This window comes from Oryza sativa, chromosome 5, assembly GCF_034140825.1.
Source record: "Oryza sativa Japonica Group chromosome 5, ASM3414082v1".
Lineage (NCBI taxonomy): Eukaryota > Viridiplantae > Streptophyta > Magnoliopsida > Poales > Poaceae > Oryza > Oryza sativa.
Window position 1 is genome coordinate 4266684 of NC_089039.1, and position 26643 is coordinate 4293326.

The window sequence follows — 26643 nt, forward strand, 5'->3', positions numbered from 1 at the left end:
TGTGAATGTCCATGATAAAAAAAAGATAATAAAATTGTCCAATAGATTGGACTCATGAAGGTCACAACTATCCGCCCCTGCTTGTAGACCAGATGACACACTACTACCAAATAACCAAAGTGGAGGTCTGCATCATAGAGAAGGTTCTCTTCTCAGTTCTCACCATGGCCATGAACTAGAATGCCACTAAGGCTGTGTTTAGTTTACCGTAAAGTTTAGATTTTGTTTGAAATTGAAGATGATGTGACTGAAAAGTTGTGTATGTATGACATGTTGATGTGATGGAAAAGGACTTAAGTTTGGATCTAAACTTTAGATCTAAACACAGCCTAAGTTTTGGTTGGCTCATGATTTAGATGATCAAGTGAATACTTGTTACAGTGGGTTTAAGATTTGGTTTAAGAAATAGAATGAGTTTATCCATCATCACTTCTTAAAACCACACACTTAGGTTAAAAGAAAGGTATATTGCATATTGGGCTACTTATTGTTGCCAATATTGTATATTAGATCAAGAATATTCGATCTTTAGACTTTGAACTAGATAATTGTACATATGTTTTACGTTGGACTGTTCTTATCTTCTTTGTTGATCTGAAAGCTGTTGACACCTTCTAAGTTCTAACTTGAGGTTTGCCCCTTTCCTACTCTCAAGCTCAGGCACGTATGTGTTAATTAGCCCCAAACTCAAGTTCTGCCCTTGGCCCCGCCACCATGTTCGACCTCAAGCACAATCTTTATTTATTAACCTGAGCTTAACCTTGAGTAGATTTGGAGGGGAGTAAAATAAAAGAAGTATATTAGTCATGCGACCTAACTTGAGTGATATGATTGACTCATAGATATACTCCTACTCAAGCAAGTCAGCAACGCCTATTAGAGCAGGTACAATAACAGACTATAAGCCAGCTGCAAATATATTTTAAGGAGATAAATCAGGAGAGAGAAGAGCAGCGGGCTACAGATTTGTAACCAGCTGTAGCACGGACTTCAAGACGCAGTGTGTCTATGACAGGTGGGACTAGGTATTAATAGTATAGTATGTAACTATTGTATAAATAAGCTATTAGATTAGCTATAGATTAATTGGAGCTAGTAGTTGGCTATACTATTGAACTTGCTCTTAGTGCATAGCTCAAGGCATCATAAATATGTTACCACTATCAGTGCTAAAATGTGGTGGTGGTGGGTGTATAGCTCAACTTACGACATCATAAATACGTGGGGAGGCAACCGATGAGGAGTGAGAACTGAGAACATTAATACTTATTACTCACCTGATGGCATCTTTTCCTCCATGAAGAGGAAAGAATGTAAGCACAGAGAAGAGCCGTAGAAAAGCAGGATGGGATCAATATTATGATTGAAATTGAACCTTTTATGAAATTAACTAATCTAAAATAAAAATATTCTATAAGAATAAGTAGCCTAAAATAAATTTACTAAAAATAAAACGTTCCATCATATTATTTTGTTTCAAAACAGACAACTCTTTTGTCTTGCTTGAAAAGGCTCAAGATGATGGCCTCATGTTGATGAAAAAAATACACACACTGATCTAAGAGATTTGCTTAGCTTCAGTGCAGGTCCAAGGACCAAATTTCACTGTTAACACCCCATCCATTTTTTCAATGCCAACCAAAAATGATTTACTCCTACCTTAATGCGTTTAGTCTGAGTTAAAACCTTCGATGAATTTCAGAATTTGAATAAGTACTCTTCTAAAGTGTACAACTCAGAATTTAGAATTCTTTTAATGCAATGCCAAAACACGCCATCTATTTTAGAAAAAAATTAATTTTTAATAATGAATTTGGATGAGCACTTATCCGGATTCCTCCTCAATATTTGTAATTTCCCTTTTTTTCTTAATGGAGTACTCCTGCAGAGATCCCGGTATAGGTGTACAACTCCATACATAAATGCCACGTCGCATTCAGTATGTGGGGCCCACAACGCCATAGCCGCCGGGCCCATTCCCTGCCACTCTGCCAGTGCCCACCACGAAAAAAGAATTGAAAAAAAACACTGTAAAAAAAGAAGCCTTTTTCCCCTCATAAAACAAGTTTTTTTCCCTCTCTCTTTAGTCTCAGAAGAAAAAAAGAAGTTTTTTTCCCCTCTCTCTGAGTCTCAAAAAAAAAAAAAGAAGTGTTTTTTTTCCTCTCTCTCTGAGTCTCAGAGGCTCCCCGCGCGCGGAGCCGGAGAGGCGGAGAGCGAGACGGCCAGGTCGCCGTCGCCCTCTCTCCTCCCGCGGCTTCCAGTGGCCTCTCACTCGCGCCCTCGCCTCGCCGCCCACTCGCGCCGCAGCCGCAGCCGCAGCCACTCCTCCTCCATAAGTAGCAGATGGCGTCTCCTCCACCGCGCTCTCGCGTCCGTGTCCGCGCGCGCGTTCCGCGACTCCAGGGCGGCGTTCGATCGATTTGATTTGATTTGAGGCGGCGCCATTGTTGTGACCAAGAAACCGTGGACGCGTGGTTGTGGAACGCGGCGTGGCGAGGCGAGATGCAGGCCGTGGCGGCGGCGACCTCTAGAGCCTGGGCGGCCTCCCCGCGGCGGCGGCGGCATGTCGCCTCGTGTTCTTCTCCTCCTCCTCCGACGACGACGGCGACGACGACTACGTCGTCTCTCAATCGATGCCCGGTCGCCGGCGCGGGCGCGCCGGTGCTGCCGCTCGGCATTCGCGGGGGGCGCATGCTGCTCGCGCCCCCACTTCTGTGGAACAGCGGCGCCGCGGCGAGGAAGGCGGCGGTGGCGACGGCCGCGGCGGCCTCGCCACCGGCGGAAGGCGGCGGGAAGGCGAACGGCGGCGCCGTCGCCGGCGGCATTTCGCGGACGGTGCAGCTCGGCGCCATGATCCTCGTCTGGTACCTCCTCAACATCTACTTCAACATCTTCAACAAGCTGGTCTGCACATATATTTTTTTCCCCCAATTCGTCAATTTCCTTCTCCTTCTCGACATGTTCTTTTTCGTCTCTAATTTGTTCATGGCGGATCTTGTTGGAATCCATGGCTTGCAGGTTCTGAAATCGGTGCCCTTCCCGTACACCATCACCACCTTCCAATTCGCGTCCGGATCATTCTTCATCACCCTCATGTGGTTGCTTAATCTTCACCCCAAGCCAAGGCTCTCCCTTGGACAGGTAACCCACTGTTCTTGTCAAAAAAAACTGGAATAATGGAATCTTCTATTATATACTAAAAGTCCATGAGACTTTCTACAAACGCTCTCAAGCCGCCAAGTGGCGCTCTAATAAAATAGAGAAAATCCTAGAAATTCTAAGAAAAAAGAAAAACAACTACCCTTTGATTTTCACTTAAATTGGTGAGTCCAATATTATACACCGTTAGATAAAATCGATCTTAAAACAAACTAAATATCATGGGTCCCACCTATCTTCCTCCTGCACGTTGGCAGGTGGCAGGTGGAGTATATACGTACGTATACATTATACGTACGCTTCCTTCCTTTTTTTCTTTTTTTTTTCTTTTTTTCTTTTCCATTTATATATATATATATATATATATATATATATATATATATATATATATATATATATATATATATATATATATATATATATATATATATATATATATATATATATATATATATATATATATAGTGCATATATTTTTTAAATAATCATAATTTTACAAAACAAAGAATCTACCATCATATAACAAAAAATCTTCCTTTCAAATAATGCACTATTTTAAAATAAATTTTACACAATTATATTATGTACCTATTAAATAAACAATATCTATATTAACTAATTTATACGTGCACTTAAACTGATGGCCCCATTATATAAATCATCGGATCTATTTTTTATTACATTGGTATATTATTCTCAAGTAATGCACTGTTTCAAAATAAGGTCTACACCATTATATTGTGTACCCATTAAATTAACAATTTAAAATATATATTAACTAATGTACACTTACACTAGAACTGGTGGACTTATTATTATAATCATCGTATCTATTGTTTGCTAATAAATAAAGCGTCCGAAATTCTTTTTTTTTTGCCCGCTGCACAATGCACATTTGCACCTTTGCCTTTCGCATGGGTGACAAGGTGTAGTGTTTGAGACATATAAGGTGATCACAACCACCGTAGAGCTACCGCTTTGCCATATATCAAATCATATATGGAGATGATTAATTTTGTTAATAACATGAAAAGAAAATTAAAGGTGTGATGCAGCGAGAGAATAATTAAGCACCATGGGTTATGTTTTTCTCAACACTAATTAGCTCTGTTTAAGTTGAAACCGAGAGTTGATTATATAATAATTATAATGTATTTGTGTTATGTCGTATTTGGATTTTGTACTATTTGTTCGTAAAGGTGAAAGGGATCATTATGTTATAAATGTGAGCGTAATATTGACGAATATTAATAGAACTCTTACTATGATAAGGGTGATAAAGGGAGTTTAAGGCCCTTTATTTTTTTCCCGATTCCATATTTTGGATTTTTGTTTGCACACTTTCCAAGTTTCTAAATAGTGTCTTCTTTAAACAATATTCTAACTTTTTAGAAGTCAATTCATTTGTTATACCCTTAAATAGCTATCACATAAATTATATAATTCATTAATTTCAGCTATCCTGAACCTTAAGTACTACATATTTTTTTTCATGCGAGTCATGGTGATAAATCATTAAAGTCGTAAAATTAATATGTAAGAGTTACTCTGAACAATTGTAAATAGGTGTCAAAATTAATTGCTATTAATTAGACATCTAATGGCTTGCAAGCCACAAAATTAATTTCACTCTACATGTATATAAAGATGGACGAAGTTGGAACAAATATTACCATATGTCCCATACATATATATTGCACAGTTAATATTCTAATTACATGTGTTAAGTCATTTAAAATTCATGAAAATGCTCTCAAGCTGCGACGTGGTGCTCTAATAAATTAGGGCAAATATTAGAAATTCTAAGGAAAAAAAAATCAAAGTATCTATTTCTTGATTTTCACTTAAATCGTTAGGTCTAATATTATAAACCATTACATTAAATTGATCCTAGAACAAACTAAATACTACGAGGTCCCACCTCTCCTCCCGCGGCATACGTACGCACCTACTTACATGGGTACGTACGTTTCCCCTCCCTTTTTTCATTTTTTCTCCTTCTTTTTTTTTTACCATGCATATGCTTCCCTCCCTTTATTCCTATATCATACGTCTTCATGAGACGATTTAATCAAAAGAATTTTGAGTATCTTGCACTCGCATTTTTCATTTGTGGCCATACTACACGGTATATATATAGATGGACTATATGATAATTAACTAGCAATACCTTTCAATAATATAAGTGCCCGTGCATACGCGCGGGCCACCTTCCTAGTTATTAGAAATGTCTTATATTGTGGCAAAAGTTTGTGTATTGGAATACTACAATACAATTCTAGAAATGTAATGAATTGTGGTAAAAAAAAATGTTGTTAGTGCAGTATGCAAAGATCCTGCCATTGGCATTGGTGCACACGATGGGCAATGTGTTCACCAACATGAGCTTGGGCAAGGTCGCCGTTTCCTTCACGCACACCATCAAGGCCATGGAGCCCTTCTTCTCTGTCCTTCTCTCCGTGTTGTTCCTTGGGGAGGTACATGCTTTGTTCATGATTTTTATATTTTGTCTTAAAAAGAGGAGACATATAACCAAAGAGACTGATCGGTTTATGCTTTGAAACAAATCGTGTGTTTCGGCAGACACCCTCTTTCTTGGTCTTAGGTTCCCTCGTGCCAATTGTTGGTGGCGTCGTGCTAGCATCGATGACCGAAGTTTCTTTCAACTGGTCAGTGGTATCTATTATCTTTAATTCCAATGCCTAAGAACTGAGGAGTCCTTGATGCTTTGACTTCTGTCTTCGTATTTGTTTAAGCAATACAATGCATTTTGTTGTAATGTAGTATCGTGCAAAACTTTTGATAAAACAGGATAGGATTTTGGAGTGCCATGGCTTCCAATCTTACCAATCAATCGCGAAATGTTTTCAGCAAGAAACTTCTGGCTGATAAAGAGGTGATTTTCCCAACCCATGAAGTTGTGTAGTTCCTCCTACAAGAATATTTTTCAGCACAAAATGTATATTCGGACATTTACAGTATGGTAAATACCGTGAAGCACTGTATACCTTTACGCAATTTGTTCATATCGCAGGAAACATTGGATGATATAAACCTCTTCTCGATAATGACTGTTATGTCATTTTTATTATCTGCCCCACTGATGCTGTCTGTGGAAGGCATCAAGTTTTCCCCATCGTACCTGCAGAGCAACGTGAGTGTTTGGGCTGTTCTGTATTATCTTTGCTAACCAATGTTTTATTCAAACACTGTCTTTTTGGGCATGTAGGGAGTTAATCTACAGGAACTATGTATGAAAGCTGCTCTTGCTGGCACTTGTTTTCATTTTTACCAACAGGTGGGCTAAATTCCAGTATAAAAATAGTTTTTATGGTTGTCCAACGGTTCTTAGAATTTTGTAGTAATTTTTATGGTTTGTCTGCATGGATCCAAATTTTCTAGTGGTGGCTAGTAATACATGAGTGTATCTGCAAGTTTTTTTAATTACCATGGTCAATCTCTTTCGGATTTTGTTTAATTACCTTAACCAAAATTATTTTTGTTTCTGAGGCAGGTTTCTTATAGTTTATTGGCTAGAGTATCACCTGTGACCCATTCTGTTGCCAACTGTGTCAAACGAGTTGTGGTCATCGTCTCATCCGTTCTCTTCTTCAGAACTCCGATTTCACCTATTAATGCCCTTGGTAACCTCACAACCAAATTCAACTGATCCTAACAGCTCGCTTTTCAATTTACCCGTACTGAATTTTGTCCTTTTTTCTGCATTCAGGAACTGGCGTTGCTCTAGCTGGAGTTTTCCTGTACTCTAGGTTCAAAAAAGCTAAACCAAAGGCTAAGACTGCATGAGTCAACATACACAGCTGCAATTTAACTAGAAGATTCAGGTTTATCTCTTCTTGAGGTGAAATGGGCCGCCAAGCAATCACTTGGCTTCTCTCCAATTTGTCTTTTGCCAGCTTGTCTGGGTCTTAGAAGCTTGTGTATAAGATTTTTCTCAGGAAGGTAGTGATGGACCGGCACCAAAATAACAAAATAACATTGTCAGAAGATTTCTCAAGAGAAATGAATTTTGGCACATACTTTTGAAATTCCTGTCCAAGAATATTGCCTCCTTTTTTACTGGTTCACTTAAAATGTGAGTAGGGATTTTTATTCATTCCTTTTGAATTTGGCTGAATGCTCACCAGATCAGACTACAGTTTGCATCACACAAAAAGAAAGTTTAGAAGCTTCTATCTTCCGCCTGTTCTTTTTTGTAGGCCATGAAACTGTAGAACCTTCTCTCTCTGTTTTTTTTCCTTGGTAATGGGTGAACCAGACTGGATTGATACTCTAGCTGGTAATTGACAGCCATACTAGCCAGTCAACAGAAGATGACTCCTTTGTGGATGAGAAGTTGGGAATACATTCACCATAAAAAAGATCAAAGTTGAAAGGAAAATGTTGAAAAGAGAACATGAAGCAAAGAAGCTGAGGAGGTCCTTGTCCTACTTCTTGTTGAGAGAAGGATGGCGCTTCAATGATTGGTCTATCCAACTATTCAACCTAGCACCACTAGATGTTTATTTTATTTTCTTTTCTTTTTTGAAACCAAATAAAATGTTTATTGTTATAGTGAATAAAATCCCAATTTCAAGGGTGCTACTATTACTATCTGGTGTAGAAACTGTTCCTGGATTGAATTTTTGCAGTCTAATTGATGATATGACAGACAACAATACAGTCTCAAAAATATGTAACGCCGTTAACTTTTTACGTGATGTCTAATCGTTCGTCTAATTTTTTTTTAAAAAAATATAAATTTCATTTATTTTGTTGTGACTTGTTTTATAAAAAAAACTATAATCTTAACTTATACTTTTACATGTTTATACTAAATTTTGGAATAAGAGGAATTATCAAATGTTATGAAAAAAAATCAACAGCATCATACATTTAGGGACGGATGGAGTATATAGCAGAAATGCAACAAAATCAACAAAGTTCAAATCCATAGTGTGAAACTAGCAAATCTGTCATAACAAATAGCAACTCATCATGATGTTTCACTGCATTAATGCAGTTGTTATTGTCCAAAATAAATACAGAAGCCATAAACTAGTGTGGTGTTCTTATTCAAAAGTAAAAAAAACCAAAATAAATCTCTTCTCATTGACGATAAAGCGCACAGAGAGGTTAATTTAGCTCTTCTTTAAGTGGTCAAAATTGGCGGGAGGTAGTCGGATTTGGCGCCAAGGATCCGCGCCTGGGTGTCCGGGAAGAACTCCACGCCGGGGAGCTGCGTGATGGTGCCGTCGCCGGCGACGCCGACGGGGTAGGTGAGCAGGTGGCCGGGGAGGTCGCGCTCCGGCCCGTCGCCGGCGTAGAGGTCCCAGCACCTGTCCGCCATGGCGTTCACCTTGCGCACGCAGTCGAGGCTCTCCGGCCGCTGGAACGCCTCGTCGACGGTACCGAGGTGCTCGTACCACAGCGCCATCCTGAACCCGTGCACCTGCCCCCTCGCCGGCCGCCCCGCCGCCGCCAGGTGGTGCGGCTGGTACGCTCCCATGGCGATCTCCGAGTCCCTCGCCCCGTCCATCGACCTCTGGTTGATGTTCGCCGACCCGACGATGATGTACTCGTCGTCCACTGATGAACACACAACCAAATCGATCAAGAAATGCATCCAAAAACAATCGTGGTAAGATCAATCAGGAGATATATACGAACCGATCATCATCTTGGTGTGGACGTAGATCATGAAGCGGCGATTCTGCTGCGCGTGGAAGTAGCCGGTGTCGGGCTCGGCCTGCTCCGGTGGCTCGTACTCGCCGGCGGACTTGGCCTCGCGGTTGCCGAGGCAGAAGAAGGTGAGGTAGTCCTTGGGGTCGGCGTCGATGCCCTTGGCCTGGATGGCGTGGGCGATGTCGGTGTACATCATCTCCATAGTGCGGCGCTGCCAGTCAAGGATGGCCTGGACGGAGCCGCTCTCCGGGATGCCCTCCGGCCACATCGGCACGACGACGTAGACGGTGAAGCGCTCGCCGGCCTCGATCTTGCTCACCACCTTCATGGAGAGCTCCTTGGGGATGAGGTGGAGCGCGCCGACATCTTCCGGCTTGACGCCGTCGTTGGGCTTCCAGCAGTAGGAGCTCCCGAGGAAGTACTGGTTCTCGATGTAGATGAAGCTCCGCGCCCTCCTAATGGCGGCGATGTAGGCGTCCTGGATGCTCCGGTCGATGATCTGGTCCTTGCCGCTGACGAGGCCGGCGCGGGCGGCGTCCTCGGGGGTGTCCGGGAAGCCGAACGCGGCGCCGCCGTCGATGGAGCGGAACAGCTGCACGTTCCACGACTCGGCGTCCTCCGGGAACATCGCCGGCGACGGCGGGATGACCGTCTCGGCGAGGTCCCGGAGCTGGACGAGGAGGTCCTTGCCGCCCTGCTTGCGCCACCGCTGCTCGAAGTTGTAGAGCACGTCCCACGCCACGGGGCCCTCGAGGCGGCAGTGGATGTCGTGCCACGGCTCGCGCGGCCCGCCCTTGGCCACCGTCGCCGTCGCGAAGTTCGGCTGGTGGAAGTCGTCGTGGTGCGCCGTCCCCAGCGTCCGGAACAGCGAGTGGAACGGCGTGTCGTACCTCCCGTCGCAGAGGTCCAGCCCGCCGACGAAGCTCACCACCCTCCGCCGCCCGCCGCCATTGCCGCCGCCGTGGCGCGACGACGGCATGTCGTGGTCGACGACGACGATCTTCTGGTGGTGCGTGAACATGGTGGAGATCTGCAGGTCCTGCACGATGCTGCCGGAGTCGTCCGGGTTGCGCGGGCACAGCACGCAGTTCACCTCCGTGCCCTGGAAGTAGTTCATCGTCTCCTCGTCGTGCGTCGCCATGAGCCCGTCCTTCTTGAGCATCCCCACCGACGTCCGGTCGTCCCACACCAGCATCAGCACCCTCACGCCCTCGCCGGCCTTCTTCTTCAGCAGCTCGCCGAGCGTCACGCCGCCGCCGGGCTTCGGCCGGTCGGCGTCCCTGATCAGCGCGATCTCCGTGTACACCGACCAACCAGTGATATAGATAAAATGCCTCGCGCCATTGATGGCGTCGAAGATGTCCTCCCAGCACCGGTGCGGCTCGTAGCTCCGGCCGCCGTCGAGCGGGATCCGGGGGATGAACCCGTCGGGGACATGGGCGTCCTGGTACAACGTCACCTTGCATCCTTGCCGCTGCGAGAAGAAGGTGTAGGGCACGCCGGGGTACTTGCCGCTGCGGACGCCGCGGCCCCAGCTCCGATCCTTGGAGATGTCGAAGTACTGGAGCTTGACGTGGACCTTGCCGCCGCCGTCGCCGATGGGGGTGCGCGCGTCGGTGTCGTCGCAGAGGGGGAGCCAGCGGTCGACCTCGTCGCCGGCGAGGACGTCCCGGACGGGGAGGTAGCCGACGCCGAGGAGGGAGGCGCCGATGGGGTTCTTGGCCTTGAGGGTGAAGGCGACGTGGGTGGCGAGGTGGGCGCAGTAGACGTGGAAGGACTCGTACCAGCGCGGCGCGGCGGTGTCGTCGGCGAGCGTGCGGGTGCGGCCGACGCGGGCCTTGTCGAGGCCGATGGTGGCGTACACCTTGCTCGTCCCCTTGCCCACGCCCACCGTGTCCTCGATCCCCTCCACCAGCTGCGTCACATTCGCGCAAATGCAAATGCAGCTTCATCAGTACTCCTACAGTTTTCTAAATATTTGACGCCGTTGACTTTTTTAAATATGTTTTATAGTTTATCTTATTTAAAAAAATTAAGTAATTATTAATTCTTTTCCTATCACTTGATTCATTGTTAAATATAGTTATATATATGCATATAGTTTTACATATTTCATAAAAGTTTTTGAATAAGACGAACGGTCAAACATATGCTAAAAAGTCAATGGTGTCAAATATTTAGAAATGGAGGGAGTAACAGATTCTGAGTGAGGATATTTAAATTTGACCCTTTTTTTATATCTCAGTTTGTAAGTTGATTTTGTGAAGTGTTGTATATATGCTGTATGAATGTTGTCAAAAGAATTTTTCATAATTATTTGAATGGGTTTTTGACAAACAAGAGACATCATCTCGAGGGATCAAAAGAGTTTACCGAGGCAAAGCATTGCAAGCTATTTTTTGATTTGATTTGAAAAATATAAATTTCAACAAAACACTAGTACTCCCTCCGTCCCATCCCTCCGTCCCAAAAAAAGACAAACCCTGGTTTCCGTGCCCAATGTTTGACCGTTCGTCTTATTTGAAAAAATTATGAAAAAAATTAAAAAGACAAGTCACGCACAAAGTATTAATCATGTTTTATCATCTAACAATAATAAAAATAATAATTATAAAAAAATTTCATATAAGACGGACAGTCAAAGTTGGACACGCAAACCTAGGGTTTGCCTTTTTTTAGGACGGATGGAGTATGTTTGTAGACTAGCTCGTCCTATAGATTGAAAATGTATGCACATGATGATGCTACTGATGGTAATTTCAATATGATTATGACTCGAATATCGCCGCACACATTTCCATTGGATAGAAGAGAGAAGAGAGGATTAGCAAAAAAAAAAGGAATAGAATTGGACTGTAGCAAAAGGAGCAAATCACGTTCATGCATGAATGGATGGCAAGAACCACTTCCGGTTATGACTGTTAAAACAGGCACCAGCTAAAATCTAAATTATAAAACGTTGATTTCAGTTTTTATTCCATTATAGTCTATTTTCCAGCATTGCTTTCTAAAACACAAACAACACACATATATAAAATAAAATCATCACCATAAATTATATTCGGTTGCTTTCGCTCATTTTTCCATGACTTATCAGCCATGTCTCAAACGATCAGGGTAAAACACTAGACAACTCGTTCGTTGTACACGACTTGAAAGTTGAAATCAATACGGCAAATAATATACTCCCTCCTTACTTAAATATTTGACGCCGTTGACTTTTTTAAACATGTTTGACCATTCGTCATATTTCACAAAAGTTTTTTCAATAAGACGAACGGTCAAACATGTTTAAAAAAGTCAACGGCGTCAAACATTTAGGGATGGAGGAAGTATATACTGCATGGGAGATCTAAGTAAGTCCATGATGAAGGAACAAGCAAAGGACCTTGCGGAGGAACTGGGGCGCTTGGGAGCTTGGCCTGCTAGGGTTGGAGAGCGATTCCGCCTCGAAGATGGTGACGTGCATCGTCCCATGGAGCAGGATCTTCGCCATTGTTAGATTAAACTATCTATCCCTCAACACGATCTCGATGATCACCCCTGCACACATACAAAAAGGGAAATTGTGTTTACCATGATGCAAAATCTCATGCTCGATCATAGACAAGTTCATGGCTAGAATCTATACATAAATCCGTCAGATAAGAAAAAAAATAAAGATGATTAATTATCTGCAATGGCGAACGCACCGATTGATCGAACAGAAGGAGAAGGAACAGGGAGAGAAGAGGAGATAAGGAGGAAGAAGAGGAGGAAAGGACGGTGAATTAATTTAGGAATTTCTAGGGAAGGTGATCCGATCATCCGAAAATAGGAAGTCTAGTGTTGCAGCGGACGGCGGAGGCAACAGGGGAGCGGAGCAGCCGGGCATCCACCATCCATCCATCGCTGCATTTTTTTTTCTTTTTTTTGTCCCCGGTTGCGCCGCGCCAACGTGCTGACATGGAACATCAAGCCCTGGAGTTTGTCTCGCCGAGCATCACCAAAGGTCCTCCTATTTCATCCTCAAAACTGATTTGGAGAGATTTTAGTTAAAAAAAAACACTCCAACCCTGCTACCTTACATGATTTTTGGAGTGTACAATAATTTTTTCAACCATAGCACACCTTCTGCACTGTATCAAAAGATCGAAAACGGAAGAGTCCTCTTCTTCGAGAAGAGTTTTTCCCGCAGCAATGCCCAGACAAGCAAATAATACTAGCAAATTCGCAAAACAATATCATAGCAAACAATATGTGCGGGTTGGAATACTTGTACATAAGTAGTAGTATTAAAAACTTGCAACACGCGGAAGGACAAGGGCCTTTAGCCTAGTGGTTACAAGCCTCAATAGCACCTTAGGTCCTAGATTCAACTTTGCGAATTTTCTAATATTTAACGGCTTTGTGCTTTCAATGGTAGGCGACGTACTCGTCAACAGCGAGGTGCCTGTGGCAGGGTTTACATTACCGGTTGACCACTAAATTTCGAGTCCCATCGGTATCACAATTTTCGATAAATTTTAACTAAATTTAGACCAAATCTATTGTTTAACCTTCGAAATTCCAATTGAAACTTAATTCCGAGCCATGTCGAAACGTCGAAATTTCGCGGACATGTGTCAGTGTGCGTGTCCCCATGGGAGCGAATTTTCCAGGATTTAATGGACCTATGTGAGTGTGCGTGTCCCCATGTCTTCGAAGATGCTCATAGGGGTAGGGTGAGTATACATGCGTTGTGAGTGTATACGTGGTATTGTGTAGTTCTAAAAAAACTTGCAACACGTGATTTTTTTCCCTTTTTGCACAAATATCGATGTGTTCTAATGGTACAGAAATCAAAATTACGATGTAGACAATAAGGGCATGTTTAGATCCCCTGTCAAAATTTTTCACCCTGTCACATCGAATGTTTGGACACATGCATGTAGTATTAAATATAGGCTAAAAAATAATCAATTGCACAGATTGCAACTAATTTGCGAGACGAATCTTTTAAGCCTAATTGCTCCACGATCTGACAATGTGGTGCTACGGTAAATATTTGTTAATGACGGATTGATTAGGCTTAATAAATTCGTCTCGCAGTTTACAGGTGGAATCTGTAATTTGTTTTGTTATTAGTCTATATTTAATACTTCAAATGTGAGTCCGTATATCCGGTGTGACACGCCAAAATTTTTCACCGTTGGATCTAAACACAACCTAAGTTTGCAATGTAACTAGATGAACCCTGCATGTTGCTGCAGGAGTTTTGTACGATAATAGTAGAAATAACACGTTGGATAGCTAGATGACATAATTTTATATATTTTATATAATTTTCATATTTGATCAAAATTTTTTAAAAAATATAATGGTTTATAACAATTTAAATCATATATAGATTGACCATTTAAATTAATGTGAAACTAATGTGATGTGGCAGAAGGAAAATAAAGAAGATAATATAGATTATTCATCCAAAGTAATATGAATTCATAAGAGAAGAAAAGGAGAAAAATAATTCGAACCATAGATCAATCATCTAACGGCTAAAAAAATTAAGGTGATATGTCTTAATGAGATTAGAGAAATAGTATTAACCACACTTAGTGAGCATGATTTTATAGATACACAGGATTACCCACATTTGAAATTTCTTTTTTTTATAAAAATAAAACCCGAGACAAATTTTTAATAGTCTCGTTTATTATGTGCTACTACCGTGTGTAAATAGGGAGTATAAGGAAAGTAACATCTGTCATAAATTAGTAACAGCAGCGGGCATTTGGTCTAGTGGTATGATTCTCGCTTAGGGTGCGAGAGGTCCCGAGTTCAATTCTCGGAATGCCCCATTTTTTTTCCAGTTCTTTTTTTTTCTTAACCTGCACACTCCCGCTAACAGCAACGCGACACGCAAACTCGCCGCGCTGCTGCCACCGCGGCGCGCGCATCGAAACGGACGACCGCGACGCCCCCACCCCCAGTCTGCCACGCCGCAGATCGCCGGGGCCCCCGCACCTGCTGCACTGCACGTCGTCGTCCTCCTCCTCTTTGTCCTGTCGCCGAATATATCCTCACCGTGCCCATGCCCATCACGCATTCACGCCTCACGGAGTCAATAGCGTGAACAATGGTGTCCATGGCGCCTTCCTCCTCCGCCGCCGCCACCCGCCGCCTTCCCCTTCTTCTTCTCCTCGCCGCCGTCCTCCTTCTCCACCCATGCCACGCCGCCACGGTCCGTTCTTGCCTTCTTGCTCCCTCTCTCTCTCTCTCTCTCTCTCTCTCTGTCTGGTCGTCTGACGCGTGCGTGCGTGGGTGTTCGTTGCAGGAGGCGTCGGCGGCGGCGAGGCGGGAGTGCACGTACACGGTGCGGGTGAAGACGAGCTGCGCGTCGCCGGCGCGGACGGCGGACATTGTCAGCGTCGCGTTCGGGGACGCGTACCGGAACGAGGCGTACGGCGCGCGGCTGCCGGCGGGCGGGGCGTCGGGGGCGCTCGACCGGTGCGCCGTCGACGCGTTCCGCGTCGGCGGGCAGTGCGGGTACGGCGTCTGCTACCTCTACCTCCGCCGCGCCGGCCGCGACGGGTGGGCGCCGGAGTGGGTGCAGGTGTTCGAGCCTGGCGCCGCCGCCGGGGAGAAGCCGTCCACCTTCTACTTCGGCTCGCCGCTGCCCGACGGCGTCTGGTACGGCCACAACCGCTGCCCCAAGGCGTCCCCGGCCATGGCGGCGCGCCGGACGAACACCTCCGCTTCACCTCTAGGCTAGGGTAGCTGCTCGCTCCGCAATGTACTAGTAGTACTACGGAATTGGCGATTTTCGGAATTCGGATGCATCCATCCATCACTCAAGAATAAACAGCCTCGTGTGTGTGAGAAATATCGGAAATAAGAGCTTTCGGATGACACATTTATTTGTCTTTGTTCTTTTGTGTTCAAATGATAAACTTTAACTTATCGAATTCTACTAAATTTTGTTAGTCCGAGCAAAATTTAGTCATCCAGGAAAAGGTGGTTGAAAGAGAAAAATACTGCATTGTAGAATATTGCTGCTCCCTCCGTTTCATTGTATACGCTCTCTCAAAAATCGTTAACTCAAAGGTGAGAACATTTAGGCCTCTTTGGCAAAGGGTTTTCATAAGGTTCAAATTATGAATTTTTTCCCTATAGGAAAAGAAAGAAAGCTTTTCATAGGGTTGTATTCATATGCTTTACGTTTCATAGAAAGTTTATAGAGGAATGCAAACTCTCTTTTGTTTTCTTCCATCGCACTATCAAAGAGCTGTAATCTTTTCTTGTAGGATTTAAGAATCACACTACAATTTCCAGTGCTCCTATCGAAAATATTCTTTCCAACAAACAAATGGCTATCCCAAAATCACTTCGAATTTCTTAGGATTTTCTCAAATTACAAGGCTCCTCGGGACGTAGGATTATCAAAACGCACAAATAGGAAAAATATATGAATAAGATGTCATGTCACATACTTTTGATTCCTATAGGGTATTAAACACACAGGAATTTCAGATTTTTTGTGCATTTGGATGGTTTGTAGGAAATAAAACTCAGAATTTTTGGAGGTTGTTGTTTTGTGTGTCAGATATAGTAGACAGACAAAGGGATACTGCATGGGACTTCAGACTCCTTTGGATTTGGCTAATCATGGTGCATGATAAGAAAAACATAGGAATTGATTGCCATGGCTAGGCCAAATCCTACAGAAAGTAAAATTTCAGGGATTTGCTAAAGAGCATGTTTAGTTAGTCCATAGGAAAACCTCAGGAATTGTGAATGAAATACTTCATTAGAATAAATAAAATATGAGAGATAAAGAGACATGTTGTCTTGGCCTTCTCAAAGGAGGAAAGGAAGCGATCCTACAGAAATTTTGGAACCCAGTCTTACAATCCAAAGGACCTTATAGGGAATTTTCTATAGGATTTTAATTCTTTGAAATTCCTTGGTTCCAAAGAGAGCTTATGCTTATATCCTATGGAATTGAGGCATAGGAAGCAATTCCAAAGGATTTTTATCAATCGCATTCCTATGATCCAAAGGAGCTAATAGGGAACTTTTTTTTTTCTAAGGATTGAAATCCTCCAAGTTTCCTTTGAAATTCCTTCAGCCCATAGGGATTTTGGATTATTTTTAATATGAAGTCTAATCTCTAATATCCACTTCGTGACACAGGATTATAGAAAAATAGGAATATGAAAAGCATAAGAATAATAGGATTTTAAAACACAGGAATCCTGAATTTAGTTCCTTTTATAAAAACAGAAATAGAGAGGAACTAGATAGGTAAATAAAGCACAACATTTTTCAAAATATTTAATGAGTATATTAAAAAAAATCAAGCATTAATACCAGCACATGACACCCCTCTACATCATTCAAAGCATTTATTGCAAAATGGGTACTCCCAAAATAATATACATATCAACATGAGCTATCGAGATCACCGTGGGCAGCAACAATCAGAAGCGAGAGGGATGATGCAGCGTCTCCAAAGTGTGCAGGTTTGCAAGATCAGGAGGGAAGCAAATAGGATTGCTCATGCTTTAGCTCAAATGGCTATGAGGTCTAGATCGTATGAGGAGTGGAAGTTGTGTCCTCCCGCAGAAATCTTAGACTTGATAAATCAAGAATGCAATTCTCTTTTCCGTAATCAATAAAATTCCCTCTTTGAAGTAAAAACAAAAACAATATACATATCGCATATATTGTAAAATAGAGAGAATCCGTGAACACATTTAAAGATGAGGAAGCTACACATGACCACAAAATAAATTCATATCATGTTTGCAACATACATATACTTCTGTGCCGTGCGGTTTGGTTTGAGCCATTGAAAAACATGTGTGTTGTACCGAAGAAAATGTGATAGGTGCCCGTTTATAAAATCCACATGTAGAGACGAAGAATCAAAACCTCTGGTAGCTAATCAACGTCACTTAGACTGCCACACAGGAGCACACCAACTCCCTACTAGAAGTAGTAGAACGCCACGTGTGCAAACCAGGATTTGGATCCTCTGCATAGAGGATGAATAGTACCGTGTTTATTTAAGGTACCCGGTAGCCATTCGATCGAGATCGAACGGACTAGGTAACACGCTGTGATATTTGTGATGTTGTAGCCACCATGATTTACCACATTTCAGTTTTAGCACAGGACACATTTTATTGCACTACAAGAGATTCTCTTGATTTATTTTAGGACGGGTGGGTAGTTTTCTGCGTTTTCTTTTGTATTTTTGGTTGAAACAGAAGTCCACGGAAGTCAGGAACCAGTTTAGATGAGACTTTTGACTTTTTACTATTGAGCTCTATCTATTCACTTATTCTTATACTAACCGAATCGCTTATTAGCAAATAAAAATATATGTTTGTAGGTAATTATTTTATATACGTATTACAAAGAAATACTGTAAAATAAATTTAGATAAAATGCCAAAAAAAACTCAATTTCAAACTAAGTTGTAAATTTTAAATTTTGATCTGCATAAGCATGCGAAACAATGAGACCTTTTGATGAAAGGCCTGGTTTTGTTCCCAAATTTTTTTTTCAAGAACATCGCATCGAATCTTTGGACACATGAATATTAAATATAGATTAAAAAAACTAATTGCACAGTTACAGTAACCCACATATAATAATAATGGATTAATTAGGCTCAAAACATTCGTCTCACGGTTTACAGACGAGTTAATCCCTTCTAAACATCTAATACGTCGTCTAAAAATTTCCTTTTCGCAAGCTAAACTGGCCCTTTGCATTCGAAGCCGCAAAGTGCAACAAAGAAAAAAAAAGTGCACTTTCCTGGCCGGCTGCACTGCAGTGACCTCTTCTCACCTCCCACCTCCTCTCTCTCTCTCCCCTTTCCTTTACCCGCCGCCGCCGGCGTCCAAGAAGCGCGGGGGTTGGTAGGGCGGTGACCGGCGGCGAGGTCAAAGGGATTGCTTGCTGCTAGTGCTGGGCAGGTACAAAATAGTCGCTTACTCCCATTCTCTCACTACCTCAATTCCACCTGCTGCTGCTGCCTGCGACACCGTATTCCAGATCACGCCGTGGAAAAAGGTCTCTCATCTTTCGTTTATTTCCTTCCCTTTTTTTTTCTTTCCCTCTTATTTATTTCTTTCAGGTTGGTTCTTTTTCTGCCAATTCCTGGAGAATCGCGCCCTTTTTTGGCTCCCAAGATTCTTCCCCCCTCCATTTCTGCGTCTTTTCCACGCCACGGTGACGGCGACGAGCTTGCTTTTTTTTTTTTTTTCTTTTTTGGGGCCAATTAGTGATTCTTTGTCCGGCCTTGCGATTGCTGGAGTTGTGTTGGGGATCGAAACCGAGGTGAGCCGATGAGCAAGAGGAGTTGCGGCGGCGGCGGCGCGCGGTTGCAATGCGCGGCGGCGGATTGGGGCGGCTGCTTCCTCGCGCTGCCACCGGCGGCGGCGGCGGCGGTGCCCTCAGGCGGTGACACCGATGGCGGATTCAACCTGGCGTGGACTCTCCACCAGTCGTTCCACCCTGCCTCCGGCCTCTTCGCCAGCGTCGGCGTCGGCTTCCCGGCGACCTCCTCGAGCTCGCCGTCGCCGCCGGACGCTCCCGGAGACCCGTATGCCAAGTATGTCTCGCCGGAGATCGAGCACCATGCTCTGCCCGGTCAAAGTGTGGAGGTGGAGCTAATGGAGAAGGGGAAGAAGAACAAGAAGAAGACGAATAAAGCATTCAAGCTCAAGATCAAGGTGGGCAATCCCCACCTGAAGAGGCTGATCAGCGGGGGGATCGCCGGCGCGGTGTCGAGGACGGCCGTCGCGCCATTGGAGACGATCAGGACGCATTTGATGGTGGGGAGTAATGGGAATTCGACCGCGGAGGTGTTCCAGTCCATCATGAAGCATGAAGGGTGGACTGGGTTGTTCCGCGGTAACTTTGTTAATGTCATTCGAGTCGCCCCGAGCAAAGCAATTGAGGTAACCGACTGATTTACTGATCATGGTGGAGTCATACTTTTTTTACAGTGTTTATGTGTAATGTATATTGATACTGTACTGTGCTTTGTTTGTGATTTACATACAATGGGGGAATCCTGTTAATGGATTTTTGTTTTACAAAATATGTAACCCTTATTCTTACAAAATGGTACTCCCTCTGTCCTAAAATGTAAGCATTTTTAGCTATGAATCTTTGTCTAGATTCGTAGCCAAAAGTGGTTATATTTTGGGACGGAGGTAGTAAGCATTAATGTTTGTTGCAAATCAATGTTTGTTTCTTTCCGCTTTTCGTGTGCTTAATTGATCCTGTAAACGGCAAAATGTGTTTTCTCCCTTATGCTTAGGATACATTATGCAAATTGTTAGGTATGTGGTTCAAATAAATCTAGGTATATCTTTTATATTTTAAGATTAACCCCTGTTACCCAAGAAAAGCTGAATAGCTCTTTTGGCATAGCTTAAAATTTGTTGAGAGATTGTGCCATTTTGGTATTGGATACCATAGAGTTAAGTTATATAGGTCAGTGTGCTAGCCTTGCGCAGTATGCAATTTCGGAGCTAGTGTAAGGCTGAAAGCATCGATGTAATTTCTGTTATAACACATCATTTCATCAGCGTTGTGCTATCTTGACCTTATGGATGATATTAATGGGAAAAAATAGTGATGATTATATACCCAAAAACAAGAAGCAGTTTGCAGTTTAGTCCACCGGTACGTAAGAATTGCTCTTATCTGTTGCCATAACATTTCCCTGCTCAAGCTGGTCTGAAGATAAGTAGCTTGAACAGAGTATGGTCTTCATAAATCACTATTTTTTTTTATTTTAACATAATAGAAACTTGGTATTTGCTTTCTCTCCAGTGAACCATACCTGATAATTTACACAATATTAGACAACAGCTGAGCGCAAACCGAAGGCACATACAAGACAAAACTAATTATATCCTTTTTTTTTTTTGAGATTTCCATTCCCAGAGGTATTGGCCTGATTAAACCAAGGTTTTGATCTGCAGCTAAATAATTCCTATATCTTTATGTTTGAGTGAGCTGCTCCAAACCTCAGGCAACTTGTTGCATGATTCATGTAAGAAAAGGTTTGTATGTTTCAAGGAAGCTACAGTCAGAAAGTTCTTGTATTGATTTTTTATCGTAATTAAAAATGTAATAAGGGCTATAAAAAGGCTAATTCTCATGCTTATTTGAAGTATGAAAACATCAGGCAGGTCCTTGCATTATTGTTGGCTTTCTTCAAATTTTCATTTCTTTTATCAAGAAACCTTTTCTGGCATTCACAGTTAGAGGGTTGAACAGAACACAGTTGGGTGTTTAATTTTTATGTTCTGTTTGTTGCTTAGTTCACACATGTTGGATGCGCATGGTTGTGTATATCATCGGACAACTACGATATAAATGATGGATGCATGTTGAAACATAAATAGCTAGTTGTACAAGTATTTGTGCACATACATATATTAATATTTGGCCGTCCCTTCTTTTTCTGCAGCTCTTCGCTTTTGATACAGCTAACAAGTTCTTGACCCCCAAATCTGGGGAACAAAAGAAGGTCCCACTCCCTCCTTCACTAGTGGCTGGGGCATTTGCTGGTGTCAGTTCAACCCTCTGTACTTACCCTCTGGAATTAATTAAGACACGATTAACCATACAGGTTAGTTCTATCCCTCTGTATGCCTCCCTGAAACTAGAGCCTTTTAACTTCCTGAGACGCAATACACGAATGTCATACGATGGTTGTGCCTTAAAATGTGCAGAGAGGTGTATATGATAACTTTCTCCACGCTCTTGTCAAAATTGTCCGTGAAGAAGGCCCTACTGAGCTGTACCGAGGTTTAACGCCAAGTTTAATTGGAGTTGTGCCATATGCGGCGACCAACTACTTTGCTTACGACACCCTTAAGAAGGCCTACAAGAAGATGTTCAAGACGAATGAAATCGGCAACGTTCCTACCCTGCTCATTGGGTCGGCCGCAGGAGCTATCTCAAGCACAGCTACTTTCCCCCTCGAGGTTGCACGCAAGCACATGCAAGTTGGCGCAGTCGGTGGCAGGAAGGTCTACAAGAACATGCTTCATGCTCTCCTGAGCATTCTGGAGGATGAAGGGGTTGGAGGGCTTTACAGGGGTCTGGGGCCAAGTTGCATGAAGTTGGTGCCAGCCGCCGGTATTTCGTTTATGTGCTATGAGGCTTGCAAGAAGGTATTGACAGAGGAAGAGGATGACTGAATAGTGTGTCCTTACACTCTTCAGAGCGCAGTTTTGCAACTTTTTTGACTGGAGGCATCTTTTGGGCTTGATTTGGAATCAAATCATGCTGGAATCGGATGAAACTCGTGTAGTTTCTTAAGAATTTTTACCCCAACTCTGTGCTGTCAGCTTGGCCTGATAAAACCTGCCTCTTTCCCCAGTTTTGCTTCAGGATATCATATGCAGAGAACATGTCCAATAACTGATTTCTGCTGAGTTTATGAAGTGGTTGAAACGCAAATGGGCAGTCATAATTCCCAGGTGGTGAAACAACTACGAGACTCTGTAATCTGTGTGCAGCTTTGCAAGTGCATGAAAGGTTCATTTGATCCATTTCCTCTGTGTTTGTGGCCTCTGGTTTATCTGTCGAGTTAAGATGGCATCAACAATGTTGTAACATCAAGAAGTGTGTTCTCAGTGATAATTTTTTTTCAGAGCTCAATAAGAAACTTCCAAACTAGCCCAGCCCAGAAAGCAGGCTAACAATGTCCATGTCCATATCCAGCCCATTTGTCTGACACTACATGGGCTTAAGTGGGCCTATCGCAGCAGAGCTCGCTGAAGGCCCATAGGCCGAAACCGTAGCAGGCTTCCTCACTTATGTACCTATAGCTTTTATTATGGAAATTACAATAATAGATTGGGGCAGAGCTAAAACGAAATGGAGGAGCTTACCACTTATTTGTTTTACTCTGCTTTATACCAAGTTTATATGTATAATTCTATAAAAGAAATTAATGGGCTGGGTTTGTGGGTGCCTCCTTGATTCCTCATGTAGCTCCGCCCCCCATAATACGCAATACTAATTTCTTTCAAGAAAACGACAACTCTCTGTAACATGTGGTATCGATACATCGTTTGACGTAAGAGAAAAAGTTGTAATTTTGTATATAAAAATAATGTGATACTTTTGTAGTAGTTTCGTGAAATGCAGGACGACATAAGAGAACAAAAGTGCAACAACTTTTCTTTTTATCTCTAGTTTTATATATGTTCAAATCGTAGTGTACAGATCGGCGCACCTCTAAATAAATATATCATGCATGACTCATGTAACACGAGGCACGACCTAATTAATTGTAACAAAGTGGCTAAACTATATGTTCATATAGGTCCAACAAAGGTACTCCTATTGATCATATAACGTAAAGGAACGATAACATCGTCATCAGTATGTGTATATTAATTGGTTTCTCGAATAAACATAACTATATGTATATTGGTTAACACAATTCAATGTTTCAGGTTGTAGCCATAAAGTACACATCACGGCCCACATACTCTTGGAAGCCCTAGCTAGAGTAATTGAAAAAATTCCAAGGCAATTTGACAATATTGATATTGCAACATATATAGATTTATCATTTTCTTAAGAAGAATTCGGAGTTCTTTCGGTAGACAAACAAAATAGACAAGTTTCAGAGAATATACAATAGCTTTATCATTTTTTCAGATTTCAACTTCAGTAGTATTTATCTCTTGTGATTTCTCTAACTACATAACTATACTATTCCATCCGTTTCACAATGTAAGTCATTTTAGCATTTCCCACATTCATATTGATGCTGATGAATCTAGACTGATATGAATGTGAGAAATGCTAAAATGACTTACATTGTGAAACGGAGGAAGTATATAGACTACTGATTTTACAATATTCATTCTTTTTCAATATTCTGATATTGCATAACCGTTTGCTGTTCAAGGTGCATGCAACCATCGAGGTGTTATCCAACTCAACGAGCAAATTATTATCACTCATATTATTTCTTCTTTTTTTTACTTTTTCTTACCTTTTGTTATACATATGTCACCTTGCCTTCGATCAACAGGTTGAAGTGGAACTTTAGGGCCCGATCCAAATACAAATCAAATACATTTTCTTTTTGTTTTTTACAATTTAAATACATTGTTCCTGCTTGCTTTCCCTCGAAATTTATGTGATAAGGTGATGCAAAAGCATGCTGCTGAGGAAAGTGAGATAACTCTGATCGCTTAGAATAAGATTGATATTTATCTCTCTAGCTTTCTATTGTCCAACGGTATGGCCGTCTTATAGAAGGATCGACCTTGCATTCCTGAGTCAGATTACATATGAACACGGGTGATATTTCGATCCTGGTGGTGAGAGACTACCAACATCGAGACATGCACAGGGATGACATATATTGCCCCTTTTTTTTAATTTTTTTTTGTGAATTTGATCATTCAAAACTTGTCAAATAACCAATAAATTTCGGGCGAAAAAGCACCGAAATTCCCAAAATTTCAGGAGCCACTGAATTTCCGAAAATTTGTTGGAAAACAAAAGTGTAAACCCTGAACATGCATAGGAGTCGGATGAATATTATATTACATATTTGGATTGCAAAACATGCAATGTTTTTCACATACGTGCTACTAGCTAGAAGCTGTCATGGCACTAACCTAGTTGCCGAGGTGGAAACCAGGATGACCTACCTAAAGATTAAGGATGCCTATTAGTTTAATGCGGTTATGATACACAATCACCAATTGATTCTAATGTTTGAAATTAAACAAATTCAGTTAGGGAGTTTTACAAAGACCAGTAGAGAGTTAGTGCGGGACAGATATCTCCATTAAAGTGGCAGATATGTGTCAAAACAGGAAAAAGAACCGCGACAACTTTATATGGGATAACATTTCCAGTTAAGTGATATCTTGCAGAAAAGCTAAATTATACTATATGTTTATTGATCCTATGTATGTGTCTGGCCCCAGTTGATTCATCTGTCTTTATCATTTTCAGACAGTATAGACTGGTTGGAAATGTTAAAAGTAATTTTCAATTGATTCGACACCGTACGTATCTGGCTAGATGTATACAGGGAATTGTACCCTGGATACATGTGCAAAAATAGGAGATGTGGTTCCAAACAGTCCGGATAATTAATATGCATATCGGATAAATATCTTAGATGGATAATGTGCCGGATAGTATTTGTGTGATACTCCCTATGTCGCATAATAAGTTGATTTTTGGTGCCTTTTGTTCATCCCAAAATAACTTTATTTTTAAGTAATTATTATTGGAGTTTGTAAAAAATAGGGAATAAGTACGTTGAAAATAGATAAAATGGGAAATATCTGCATTGAGATTTTAATAAAATGGAGGTATTCTAGTCTTTTTAGTGTTGGTATGTATGGAATATGTGAAAAATAAATTTATTTTAGAACAGAAAAGGGAGTATGAACTTATCGTTTTATGTCAGATACGGTGGTACAATTTTTCTGATCTTGTTTTTTTTTTATCTGGGTCCAAATGAATTACTCACATATATGTATGAAACTTATTTCATTCTAAATGGCAAATTAATTAATATAAATGTTAAAAGTGTACCTGTAACCGTAGCTAATTTAGTTATCAACAACACGTGTACGGGAAAAGGCAACATCAATGACACGGCGACTGACAATCGAGATTGAGTATACGAATGTATCCTTTTTTTTAGATAATGATACGAATGTATCCCTGTCAAGAAAAAATATATTATGAATATATAATAACCCATCATATACACGTGCTGATGGAACATCTGTGCATAAAGCCGAATTTGGTTTCATTTTCTCCAATTAAAGATTCGACTCGTTTTAATACATCATTCGACTAAACATACGTTGCACAAGCAGCACAACTAACACGATTTTGTTTTTTCAAAAAAACAGTTAGTCAGCTTTTTGTCTTCTTTTATGATCAAACAAGAAAAGGGACTATCTAAGAAACTTTGCAAGTATTTTAGGTGAAACACTTCTAAATGTAACCAGGAAGGTAGCCCGCGCATTCGCGCGGACATGTATCGTAGGTTGTATTTCAAACACTATAAGGGTGAAATATAAATTAGAAAATATTTTTAAAATATAAACTGGAAATAAAGGCCGCATAGATGCACTGACACTTATTTGTTGTTCTAGAAAAAGAATAGTAAAATAAATCATATATCATTATATACACTGTAAGGGAATGTAAATTATCTTCCAATAAAAAAGAAATATATTTGCTGTAAAATAGATGGTATATTTTAATATACTACTAAATATAAGAATAAGAATATCTCTCATATTTAAATAAAAATCATTTTGTCGTGGTCATATATAAACTCCCCTATTGTTATAGTTTTAAAAGCTATGTGCATTTTTAATAAATGAAACTGCATTGTATATTATTAAAAAATCATCAACACTGCTTAACTCGATGCCCATGACTTATTTCCACATCTATGTATAAATAGTCTAAACATACCACTTCTACCGGATAATACGATAGCACCGTTAAAAATAGACATAAATGTCTCTCTAACGGATGAAGTCGATAACTACAAAAGCTTTCTTATGTAATGCCCTGAAACATGGGTCCCACATTGATGTAGAAGTGCACCTAAAGACCATCCTATCGCACCATTTTAACACTTAGTTCACTATAGGCACACCCACAAAGGATTGCATTAGTAAGAATGTCACTTTAGATACATTGTCTACATTGGTCTTTTACTGACACCATCTTAACTCAACCATATGCATATGCCTGTGATATTTACAATGGCATAGTAAACACTACACCCTG

General features: G+C 41.6%; 4 protein-coding genes and 1 non-coding gene across 6 annotated transcripts; 4 read left to right on the top strand and 1 right to left on the bottom strand.

Moving 5' to 3' along the window:
• Positions 1-2170: 2170 nt before the first annotated feature.
• LOC4337941 (phosphoenolpyruvate/phosphate translocator 3, chloroplastic-like) lies at positions 2171-7208 on the top strand. The gene is made up of 9 exons (XM_015784679.3): positions 2171-2904; positions 3019-3141; positions 5484-5636; positions 5743-5828; positions 5971-6055; positions 6194-6313; positions 6389-6457; positions 6674-6803; positions 6890-7208. The coding sequence occupies exons 1-9, from the start codon at positions 2503-2505 to the stop codon at positions 6964-6966; spliced, it is 1245 nt and encodes a 414-aa protein (XP_015640165.1). The 5' UTR covers positions 2171-2502; the 3' UTR covers positions 6967-7208.
• Positions 7209-8113: 905 nt separating this feature from the next.
• On the bottom strand, positions 8114-12749 carry LOC4337942 (phospholipase D alpha 1-like). Of its 2 annotated transcripts, none has more exons than XM_015784677.3 (4): positions 12537-12749; positions 12233-12387; positions 8830-10759; positions 8114-8748 (listed from the first exon to the last, which is right to left on the bottom strand). In XM_015784677.3, the coding sequence occupies exons 2-4, from the start codon at positions 12338-12340 to the stop codon at positions 8312-8314; spliced, it is 2475 nt and encodes an 824-aa protein (XP_015640163.1). In that variant the 5' UTR covers positions 12341-12387; positions 12537-12749; the 3' UTR covers positions 8114-8311. The 2 variants fall into 2 exon arrangements, with proteins under 2 accessions (XP_015640163.1, XP_015640164.1); XM_015784678.3 differs by having other exon boundaries at positions 12476-12550.
• A 1841-nt stretch (positions 12750-14590) lies between these two features.
• TRNAP-AGG (transfer RNA proline (anticodon AGG)) lies at positions 14591-14662 on the top strand. The gene has a single exon. It is a non-coding gene; the product is annotated as a tRNA-Pro (tRNA).
• Positions 14663-14720: 58 nt separating this feature from the next.
• LOC4337944 (embryo-specific protein ATS3B) lies at positions 14721-15730 on the top strand. The gene is made up of 2 exons (XM_015783364.3): positions 14721-15046; positions 15140-15730. The coding sequence occupies exons 1-2, from the start codon at positions 14942-14944 to the stop codon at positions 15575-15577; spliced, it is 543 nt and encodes a 180-aa protein (XP_015638850.1). The 5' UTR covers positions 14721-14941; the 3' UTR covers positions 15578-15730.
• A 3379-nt stretch (positions 15731-19109) lies between these two features.
• On the top strand, positions 19110-22547 carry LOC4337945 (adenine nucleotide transporter BT1, chloroplastic/mitochondrial). Its single transcript, XM_026025811.2, has 3 exons — positions 19110-19778; positions 21305-21466; positions 21570-22547. Exons 1-3 carry the CDS (start codon positions 19164-19166, stop codon positions 22038-22040), a joined length of 1248 nt encoding a protein of 415 aa, XP_025881596.1. The 5' UTR covers positions 19110-19163; the 3' UTR covers positions 22041-22547.
• Positions 22548-26643: the final 4096 nt, after the last annotated feature.

Excerpts from the sequence above, each read along its gene's own strand:
- LOC4337941 (XM_015784679.3), top strand. The coding sequence starts at position 2,503 with ATGCAGGCCGTGGCGGCGGCGACCTCTAGAGCCTGGGCGGCCTCCCCG. Across the intron at positions 5,829-5,970 it reads ACCGAAGTTTCTTTCAACTG|GATAGGATTTTGGAGTGCCA; the intron begins GTCAGTGGTATC and ends TTGATAAAACAG. Across the intron at positions 6,458-6,673 it reads GTTTTCATTTTTACCAACAG|GTTTCTTATAGTTTATTGGC; the intron begins GTGGGCTAAATT and ends TTTCTGAGGCAG.
- LOC4337942 (XM_015784677.3), bottom strand. The coding sequence starts at position 12,340 with ATGGCGAAGATCCTGCTCCATGGGACGATGCACGTCACCATCTTCGAG. Across the intron at positions 10,760-12,232 it reads CGCCCCAGTTCCTCCGCAAG|CTGGTGGAGGGGATCGAGGA; the intron begins GTCCTTTGCTTG and ends AATGTGACGCAG. Across the intron at positions 8,749-8,829 it reads CCACACCAAGATGATGATCG|TGGACGACGAGTACATCATC; the intron begins GTTCGTATATAT and ends TGTGTTCATCAG.
- LOC4337944 (XM_015783364.3), top strand. The coding sequence starts at position 14,942 with ATGGTGTCCATGGCGCCTTCCTCCTCCGCCGCCGCCACCCGCCGCCTT. Across the intron at positions 15,047-15,139 it reads ACCCATGCCACGCCGCCACG|GAGGCGTCGGCGGCGGCGAG; the intron begins GTCCGTTCTTGC and ends TGTTCGTTGCAG.
- LOC4337945 (XM_026025811.2), top strand. The coding sequence starts at position 19,164 with ATGAGCAAGAGGAGTTGCGGCGGCGGCGGCGCGCGGTTGCAATGCGCG. Across the intron at positions 19,779-21,304 it reads CCCCGAGCAAAGCAATTGAG|CTCTTCGCTTTTGATACAGC; the intron begins GTAACCGACTGA and ends CTTTTTCTGCAG. Across the intron at positions 21,467-21,569 it reads AGACACGATTAACCATACAG|AGAGGTGTATATGATAACTT; the intron begins GTTAGTTCTATC and ends TAAAATGTGCAG.